At 37.7% G+C, this 10,752-nt stretch overlaps 1 protein-coding gene across 2 annotated transcripts in view; it reads left to right on the top strand.

Moving 5' to 3' along the window:
* Window positions 1-6,381: 6,381 nt before the first annotated feature.
* The window catches only part of st18 (ST18 C2H2C-type zinc finger transcription factor), a 41,108-nt gene continuing 36,737 nt past the window's right edge, over window positions 6,382-10,752 (top strand). For both annotated transcript variants that reach the window (XM_005476420.3, XM_005476419.3), the window contains exons 1-2: window positions 6,382-6,509; window positions 7,525-7,699. In XM_005476420.3, the coding sequence (XP_005476477.1) occupies window positions 6,456-6,509; window positions 7,525-7,699 (229 nt within the window). In that variant the 5' untranslated portion in view covers window positions 6,382-6,455. The remainder of the gene's footprint in view (window positions 6,510-7,524; window positions 7,700-10,752) is intronic.

Below are 10,752 nucleotides of genomic sequence, written 5' to 3'. Positions count from 1 at the left end.
ATATGTATATATATATATGTGTGTGTATATATATATATATGTATGTATATATATATATATATATATATATATATGATCAACCAGGTAATTTAAAATTAATTTGAATAAATATGAAAATCTCATTTCATAATAAAAGGATTTAAATAAAAATTACTGTAGTCTGAGTTAATCAGGCAGTTCCTTCTGCAGTTAGAACAGTTACTTTAAAAACCTATTTTAATCGAGAGGTATAACAATGAGAAAAAATCTCTTCCAACTTGCACTTGGTTATTTAATAAAAATAAAATTGCAAGACTTAATATTTCTTTCACATCTTTGTTACTAAACACTGAAACTGGGTTACTGTATACGGAACATTGTAAAGAACACTAGGAAAACTGTCCCCTTGCAAAACATTAGGGATTGACTATAGCTTTTCATGCACAGGCTGAAATTGTATTTCATTTATAACTGGCATGAAAAAGTCAAAAAGTAATAAACTTGTTAATATGCTGAAGCACTCAGTAGATTCTTTACAAATATACTCAGGTAATTGTGTAAGGACAGGTATATTAATGCAGCACTCTAATGCCATCAGCTGAAAGTCAAAGACACATTATAAATGCCTTTGTTTGCATGTCAACATATGCCAGAGGCACTAAATGAAGGTTTAGATGAGTAAATGTGAAATATCAAAACGATGTCAAAGACGACTCACAAATAATGTCTTACAGTCTGAGATCTTGCGCTTTGTCGCTGATATATTCTGTATTTGAAGATAATACACAAGTTGTATTTGATTTTCCAATATCTCTGACACTATACTAGATAGATGGTGCTGCAAATAAACAAGCATTATTTGTAGAGTAAATATATGCATGAACTTCAAATGATGGATAAATGAAAATAAATAGGAAAGCCTTAACGTAACATTTATATTTTAGAAATCTAAATGGAACGAGTGTGTTGAAGAAGAGCCAAGAGGCATTAAGGCTGAAACTGCAAACCAAGGAGTAAATCGACTTAATGCCATCACATTTCCACCCTATTCATGCCTAAGAAAAGGGTTAGGGAAAGAGATTAGGTTATATATCTGCTGTCAGGGACTGAAGAGACCAAGTAGAGAACTTCACCTAAACAGAATGATGATCAAACAGACATGCTTTAACAGACATGCTTCATAATCTCATCCGTTATTGTCCTCTCTCTGCCTTCACTACAGGTTCAGTAGAAAATCTTAGACAGGGGCAGATTAAATGTGTGATGAAATGTCTGAGAAATATGTGAGTATGTGAGAATATAAGGATGGTTGATTTTCTACCCACATGACGAACATAATCACTATTAGTAACACATATCTACATAAATATGATAATTCAAAATTTAAACACATTTATTGGGTTCATATTGGAAATCATAACCATCTGATGGCATAGTTTTATGGATAATTACCGCTATAGAGATAATGCAGCATGTGAAAGGAAAGCTTTGAGGCTTCTCCACTCACTGGGAGGAGAGTGCGTAGGTTTAGTTGTGCATCGGAGCTGTACCCAAAAGGCAAATATGTGGAAAGTTTGGTGACAAGCATCCAGGCGTGTGGTTAACAAGATTGCATCTGGTGAGCAGAAAGTGTAGGATATAGCTTAACTATGTATTTAAAGGGCAAATTATTTTCACATTAAGTTCAATGCCATCAGTAATCCTTCCAAATATAGATAGAACTATTTCATTTTCAGTAGAAAATAATTATTCAAATACCCTATAGTGCAAATCCCTTTAATTTAGTGCATGACACAGTTTTTGATTTCCTACCACAGAACAAAAACGGAGAAGAATCCAGTAAACATTAAAATCTGTTGTCTTATTTTGGTAATCTGGCTGCTTACTGACAAGTAAATAATCAATACAAATAGTTCTGAAGTGTCTGAAAATAGACAGGCGATTTAAACTGTAACTAACAGCCATGCATTTTCCAGCTGCAGTGCAGTGTTGAGGAAATGACACCAGCTTTGATGGGCTGTATAGCTTTTGAGATGAGCCTCTTTATGCCGCTTGCAGTTCCATTATGGCTTTGTTCGAAAGCTTGTTTACCTGCTGATAACATACACTGGTGGATTCAGGAGCACCGATCCAAAATCTGCTGCCAAAGTCACTCAAGTCTCATTGTACTGCAGGAGGGGAAGAATGAAATGTTTATGCGGAGGGGAATGCAAATGCTAAATGTGAAATCAAACTATGGGACCAATAAGGGATCAGAATAACTTTGCCAGGTTTTATTTTTAGCCCAGTTGCAATGCTAGCTTTGTGGAACACTCTTCACTTTAGCCTCTGTGCATCTGTGTGCTTAGGTTTTGCTCAGTGCAAAATTGCTGCTCCAATTTTACAAATAAATTAACTGTAAGTTGTTGTTTTTTTTTAAGTATGTGAAAGGGAGGTTAATCTGCTTCCATCACGTGACACATGACTCTGATTAAACTGAAATATCCTACCTGACTAAAGACAGCCTGAATATGTTGTTGTTTGTCTGTGATAAGGCTTAATATCAAACAGCCAGCAGATCAAAAACGGTTCATCGAATCTCATCGTTGTACATCACTTAAATATTTTTGGATTTCACTGTTAGAAAAGCTACGGTCTTGGGTCAAAGGAATAGCCCCTTGGTTTGCATATTAAAGAGGATTTACTAGACCTCTGTTAGCCATGCATCCCCATGCAGGCCAGTCTCCAGGGGGCCAGCAGGGCCCCACAGACGGGCAACTAGGGGGCCAGGTGACCCTGTCTCTGAGGTTAGCAGGAAACACTAAAGAGGGATGGGCAGGGAGCTGAGGAGCCACTGAGTGCGAGTGTGCAAGGCTGGTGATGGCAGCTGTCAATGGTTTGGAAGGAGAAGCAGACAGATTGTGCGTTCTGTTGGTGCAGCCAGTTCGCCACCTGGCAGGCTTTTCCTTGTTAGAACTTCTTGCTGTTTCTGTTCTCATCAGAGAAATGTTTTTCCTCTTATCCTCTGTGTTCATGGGAAGTTAAATTTGTCAGAATGTTTAAAGATGTTTAATGAAAAGCAATTGTTTAAAGTATGCTCTGTGCATTGTACAGAATGGCTGCCGCTCATGTTTGCGATGAGATGCAGTCAGGAAGCCCGATTTATTAATGTAAACCTTCCGTTTTTGTGATAAACTGCATTTTTTAAAGAAATTAAATTACGGATAAAGAGAATGTACGCAGTATGCCTTTTCGGGGTTGACCTTAGCTGTATTATTTAAGTGTTCTTTAAGAAAAGAAGGTGTAGGATTTGCTTAGAAAAAATAATCTGTAACTTTCAAATCCCATCATAGCCATAAATACTGCACCATGTTGCTCAGTTGTTATGAAAAAATGCAAGCAGAAACCATGAAAAGCTTAAAAGTACATTTAAAAATCAAATTTGGCAGTGAGTCCTTGTTCCAACAGGATTAAAAAAAAAAAAGTCTTTCATTTGATATAAATATATGCAAAGAGAGTGGTGTGGTGATCTGGGTGCCAGAGGTGGCGCTTTACTCTGGATATTCTGGCTTGGGCCGGTAAGGGACATAAATTAACATGAATTAACACATGCATGCAATAAGAAAATAATTAATTCAAGTTATCAGTCACCTCTTCCATTCCAGGAATCTGATTGACAAGATAAAGTAATGTGCAAACTGCTTTTCAAAGCTAACAGCCTGGAGCACCCCTCCTATTAGTTAGTCATTCCCTCAGTATCACACCCGGAATCTGTCATTTCACAATTTTCTCCTATAATGCATATGTGCCGCTCTCACCACTCCACTACAGCAACTGCCATCTAACAAGTTGACACAGAGAATGATACAATTCACGTCCAGTATTCAGTTCCATATACAGCAAGCATCTGAGGCAGACGGGTCAAGAATATGGTACATTCTGTTCTCTCTCAAAATTGCTTTTCCAGGACTCTAGAGGAGGTAGATAAAGCTCCCGTGATATCCTCCAGACACCTAAGGGAAGTTTTTAGGGTTAAAAAGTCTCGTCAGGTGTAAAAATAGGTTGTAGCGATGAAATTATGGGATATTTCCTTTTAAAAGACTCATGCCTGCATATTTTTCATAGAACGTGATTCTTGGTAGGCATTTAAATGTCTATATACCCTCTATAAAAACAGCAAGCCTCCTAAGAATTGTTAACTCAAACTCACAAAGCACATAAAACAATCACACAACAAATCTAAAATGCATACATTCTTTATATATAATTCACAGTAATAGCCTTATTTTAAAAATTATTCAAGAAACATGTTTTGAATGTGGCATTTTAGTGTTTCCAAATGCCAGATTATTGCAAACACATTTTGCACAGTAAAAAAAATAGTTTTGTACCAGGGGTCCCGGTGCTACAGCAAGTATAATACCATTTCCAAAAAGTTGGGATTCTGTTTAAAATGTTGATAAAAATACCAAGTCCGATCTTTTTCAAATCATTTAAACCTTTTATTTTATTAATAATAGTACAAAGACAGCAGAAAGTACACCATAAGAGTACCAAGACAAACCCTTAAAAAAAAAGGAGAGCATGGACAGGGGCATGTTTACTGCTGGGTTGCATCATCTCTCCTTTTAACAACACTGTGTTTGGCAAATGAGGAGACCAACTGCTGTAGTCTTTAAAGCAAATGTTTTCCTGTACTTGCAGTATTTCAGCAGCTCAACAGTTCAGGGCTTTCTGTGTCATATTTTTCATTTTATAATGTTTCTTTCAGTGACGGACAGATCTTGAGTGCAGGTGAGCTAGTTTAGCAGCCTGAATAAATTTTTTGTACAGGGTTAGACGGACATTGTTTTGCTGAAATTAGCAAGGCCTTCCCTGAAAAAGACGTACAGCATTAATGGTGCCTTCACATATGCGAGTTAACCCACGTACATGTTGTTTATATGTTTGTTTGTTTTTTGTGGATGTTGGACTTTCTTACTAACTTGTATTTGTGGATGCGGGGACTAAGTGTGCTTTCTGTTTTCAGTGTTTTTGAGCTCTTGACTGATCTCTACTACAGAATAATGTCGACTTTTAAAGCAGCTATCTCAGGGCTCAAAGATCAGTGACCCTCAAAAATTATTTTTAAATTGCACTATCTGCTGAAATAGCTATATAGCTCACCATGTGAAGTACAGAAAAACCCATGCTCTCTAGAATGTGTTTTTTAATACTCCAACATGTTTGTTAATTAACCTAATTAGTTAAGAGATGATTCCTCGGGTGCTTTTTGTTTAACATTAGGCAACTTTTCCAGTGTTGTCCTTATGCCTGCCAGCTTCCAACTTCACTAAAATTTTTGTCTTTGCACTATTTCCAATAATAATAATAATAATAATGTTAAAAATAATAATACAGGGTTTCAGTGATATGCATACAATTATATTCTACTTTTATTTATAGTTTATACAGCATTCCACAGAACATGTAGGCTACATGTTACAGACACGTTACAGTAGGTTACATGATACAGAAAAGTCCAGGGTTGTTCATAATGCTTTTCTCAGCCCCTCCTCAGAAAAAGTGTATCAGTTTCAGCACAGGCCATTTAAAGCATCCTTATCTCTTAACTCGTTGTCTGTTACCTTGCAAACCTACTTTTGATAGTACATCAGTTACCCAAGCGTCTCAGTCTGTGAACGTTGCCCGCTGTGCTGGCTAGTTTAACTTGGTGTTTAAGTGCCCCCTACCTAGTTGCTTTATTCATGCTACCAGCAATTAAAAATGTTTTAAGCCTTGCTCCATTTTTCTCAATTTTTACTCAACCAGTCTAGTTACCCTGGTAAGAGCGCTGCTTAAAAGAGCTCTGGTGAAATTTGTGTGCTCACAAATAGTAAGTCTGAATAAGTCGAATAGCATCAGAATTTCTGTTCACCCACTTATTGAAACTATTAAGTATATGTGTGTCTCGTAGCATCTGTGTGAACATGTTTTTCATGCAAATGACCAGATCTAGTAGATTTTTTTAGCTTTTAATGTGTTTTATTTTTTTGATGGCAATTATATAGCGTTCTTTAAAGAAAATAATCTTGAAATCAAATTTTTTAGGAGACAGTTTTTTGCTTTTTAAATTTGTCAGCAGTCTAAGGGGGGTGAGGTAGAGCAAGCTGTAAACCAAAAAGCCTGGTTGTCCAATTTTGGGTGACAGAAAAAAAAAAAAAAAAAAGTCTCCAGAGGAGGATAGTGTGCACAAAAGTTGTTCTGTTGGCTGTGAGTGTGGTGTCAGCCGGTCCCAGTCCCTGTGGCCCTCACCGTGCACTGTGCAGGCCTGATGGGAAACTGACTGCAGCACAGGACATGGCCTCGTTTGTTCACGGTCCCCCCTCTCTGAAAAGAGTTATGCTGTCTGTTTTGAATGGACAGCGTTTTTCTTTGTGTGCTCGATCAAAACACAGGGCAAAGTTAGTCAGCAAGTTGCATAGCTTCTGCATTCTGATTCTTCAAGCCTCTTTTGTATGAAGTTTAGCACAATGTTTTACACTGTGTTTGACCTGAATGGCATGCTGAAGGTAGGAACATTTTTTAAAAACTATCAAATAGAAAGGGGTAGAAAGTCATTTTCGTATGCAGTTTTTTTCCTCACTCATTTCTCTGTGATAGAACAAAATAAGTAACACGATCATATGGGGTTAAAAAAGCTCTGCTGTAATACAGGAAATGACAGAGTGCAGTGTTGCTGAAATATTTATATGCTTTTATCTGATCTATTTCCTAACCACAAGGTATTTGCCTGTGAATCCCTGGCACTTTTGATATTACCTGAAGGCAAATGGTATATAGATTTATACAAGTTATTTACAACAACAGCCAAGCCATTCCTCTGGAAACTAGGCTGCAGATCAAAGGATTGTTTTGATCTCTACTTAGCATATTTGTTTAACCTAGCCAGTGATTCTGAAAAGTGCACAAGCTTTTCGGTGATATGCAGAGCACCCTTTATCCGTCTTTTTCTTCTGTTAGCTCTGGATTTAAGTACTTTCTGTATTTAGGAGACAACTGGATTTGCCAGCTTTTGAAATTTAGTTGCCCACTGCTAGCAGTCTTGGCACTCAGAAATAGATAACTAGGTATGTTCCACTGCTAATCCTGATCGGCCTTGTAATAGTATTTGTGGACTGTACAGCACTCAATTAGGGCATAATGTGCTATTTTTATTTCCTTTAAGTTGGATTAAATATGAAAACATGTTTGTTTGGTTTTTTTCAGTTTCCATCTACTGTTTACTGTGTGGGTACTTTGCAAAGTATTGTTTTATACTGTTTCAATCAGTACGACTCTCTCCACACAGGATTGCAAAATGTCAGGAGAAAAACAATGTCCAAGCGCTCTCTCTACAAAAGATGCCAGGGCAATCAGGAAATTTTCTGGAATGCTTAAGAGAATGCATATGCACACAATGCCCTAATTCTCTCTTACTTTGGGTTTGGAAAAGATGAGCCCAGGTTTATTGAGAGCCAAAAAAGGGGGCAGATGGCTCACAAGAGGGATAAACCTGGGAAGTCATGCTGTAAATGTGTTTTACAGAAAACAATGAAAGGAGCGGACAAAGCGATTGTGGCAAAGTCCTTTGGAAAATGGAAAAGCAGCTCTCTAAGGTCCAGGACCATGGAGAAGCCGGATGAGCCGTCCGAGGAGAGTAAGGAGAAGAGCCTTTCCAACTGCACCTGTGAAGCCCCCCAACTCGGCAAGAAACCAGTTGGTAAAAGTACACTATTTTCTTATTTCACGTCTGTTCATACTAACATGTCTATCCACTTGTTTTTCTTGTGGCAATTTTAATTATTACTGCGGTGACTTGGTTTTTTTTGTGTGGTTTTTTTTTTTCATTTGACTCTCTGGCCTGCCATATCCGGTGAACAAACAAACCACATTGTTGGGCAAGAGAATTCCTTTTGAGGGAAAGTGTGTCTCCGATGATACAGTGTTGCCAGAAAAAGACAAAGCAAAAAATAGCAAACACAAAAACAGTCACAGGTGCATGGGAAAAAGAGAGAACCGAGTGAATGGTCACTGCGGTCCCCAGGAGGTCTTTCAGTGTTAGCCAGTGCGGTGGGTGGACTTCTGACAAGGACGTTGGTTAGCAGCCAGGTGGAGTGTGTAACTGAGAATGCTCCTGTTTATTCTTTTCACATGCTAATGCGGCTCCTGTGTGACTTTAATGCGGCAAAACTTTTTCTTGGAGTTAACATTTTTGTTGTTTCAATACCTGCTCTTGTATCACAGCAGTGGACTGATTCAAAAGCTCCACACTCTTTTATAAATGATTGGGACTGTGCCAGGGAGAGAGATACATTAAGTATGGGCTACATGGGGGGGGGAAATACACTGGTTGAATATTTTCAATGCAAACAGGTACCGACATTTTACTTTAAAATAGGCAGTCATTATTTGTATTAAAATTATAAACGTGGACAATATTTTCAAGTTAAAGTATCTAAATGGAGAGCAGGAAGTGTTCATATGGGCTCTTTTGGTTTCACTTATCTTGATTGCAGTATATTATCTCCCATACACTGAGTGTTTACATGCAGTATTATGGAGTTTCATCTACCCAAAAAATCAAAAATAGATACCAGCTTTCCAAAACTCTGTAATGAAGGACTGCATGAGGACCCACGTTTTGAGCAAATGCACCCCTATGTGGTCAAAGTAAGAATTTGAAAGAAACACACAGGCCGTGCAGCCATTACCAAGCTTTTACAGCCATGATATCTAACGTGCTCTGTCAGTATTGCTCTAAATATTGAAAATCACATCTTAAGCTTTTATTAGTGCTTTATTAGTATACAGCCAACACAATATCTAATTGAGGAGCACAAAAAAGCAATATGGCTTCACACTATGGGTCTTTCCATACCTTGTAGTGTACAATCTGTAAATAGCTTCAAAGGCACTGCATCTGCCATCTGCACTTCTAGGAACTCTTCTGCATAACCATTAAAACAAGCTGTCTCAGAGGACATCATTCGTATTTCAGCCTCAACCCTGAATTACAGTGTGTTCATTATAATTATAAGGGAGGAGTGTTGCCAGGCTAGCCTGCAGAATGCCAGGTGCACACTTCCATAATCTACCATTTTAAACAACTCGGAGCATTAACAACAGTATCTACATGCTATTCAGCCATTAGTTCTCTTTGGCTTTCATGCTCAAACTCACATCATGCATCTGAGCATTTTGTATTCTGCAACAGACATACGAGCAGAAGAAAGTGCAATACTTTGTAGTGTTCCATTTTTCCTAAGCCTGCTTAGGTTATGTGACTGAGCCATGCCGCTGTGTGAAATTTTATCCCGATACTGGCACTGTATCCTTGTGAGGGAGTCTTGTAAAATAGGTTTACTTAGCGCCTTTGCTGGCATTTTCCGAAGATAGCAAATGCACACACACTGTCCGTGATCGGATTAACTCTTCAACAAAATGATGTAACTCTTTGTCTTTCTTGTGTGGCATAGGTTTCTGTGCTTAAGTTTAGTGGTCATCCGGTAGAGAATAGAAACACTTGAAATCCAGTCACAGCATTATAATCCATATATTATATATATAATAGATGACAGCCTTGGTTAATCATTCTTTGTCAGCCAAATGTGATATGTCACTGCCCAGAGTGAGTCATTCACCAAAAAAAGAAGAAGAAGAAGAAGAAAAAAATATCCCTAGATTTTTTTCAGATACCGCCTCAAACTGCACAGCCACAATCCTTAATTAAAAGCAAATTCTAATTTGTAAGGCATTTATATTTGAACTTTGCCTGGTGTTCCTCTGTCATGTTGAGGCACAGGATTTAAATTTCATGTGATAACTGTGAACGATTTTTTAAGCATCCAATACAGTAAAAAGTACGCGATGCCAAGTACACGGAGAACATGAATTTGCACCTGAGGACATATAGCTTTACATCCGGAGTCACAAGGTGTGTCAAGACAAAATGTTAATTGCACAATTTATGAGAGAAATCAGTTGAAATATCTCCACGGATCCCATTTATTTACATTTTAATTACTACTATTACTTATTCTTATTTTTTGGATGTGACCATAGCAAGCCCAATTCCTCCCCTACACTAGAAAGAAGCAGAATGACTGTTTTCCACTGGAGGTTTAGATGCTTGTTTATCACTTTTAAATACCATCATCTTTGCTGAAATCCCCTCTCAAAAGAACCTTTCACTTGCTGGAATAAATTCAAATTAAAATTTAAATCCCTCTTTGCATTTCTTCAGCCTTTTTTAAAATAGCTGCCTCCTTTTAGAAAGCTGTTTATGTAGTGATCTGTTCATAATCCAGTTTGTTTCTCAACAGCGAAAAACACAGAAATCGTATTATCACTATCTTGGAGAGATGATGCGAGAAATCAGGAAGTATAAATGTCTGGATCTGTGGAAGTTTTCAAAGTTGTAAAGCTGAAGAATATGGCAAAAGCCTTTAAATAAAGTAGTCGGTAACACTCCAATTTGACTTGCAAATATGCTGCAAGTAAACTGTGCCGCAATATCTCAAACATATTTCCCCAACCTTTAGCAAAGCTAATATAAGTGTGCTCATTCAGTGAATACAAAACGTTTTAGCACGTTTCAGACAACAGATGAACAACATTTCTCGTACAACGTAGATAGATTTGATATCAGAAATCTTGATATGTGTGACAAACAGCTACTGAAGAGAGAACTGGAGGATTAACCCCTGGCACTGTAGCTGACAAGTCATGCAGATCTCTGTAAACAGCTCTTTCTAATCTTAGGAAGTGCTCACC

The sequence above is a fragment of the Oreochromis niloticus genome, linkage group LG18 (genome assembly GCF_001858045.2).
Source record: "Oreochromis niloticus isolate F11D_XX linkage group LG18, O_niloticus_UMD_NMBU, whole genome shotgun sequence".
In the NCBI taxonomy this organism is placed as follows: domain Eukaryota; kingdom Metazoa; phylum Chordata; class Actinopteri; order Cichliformes; family Cichlidae; genus Oreochromis; species Oreochromis niloticus.
The sequence above is the reverse complement of the archived record's forward strand: the minus strand, read 5'-3'. Positions and strand labels throughout refer to the sequence as shown.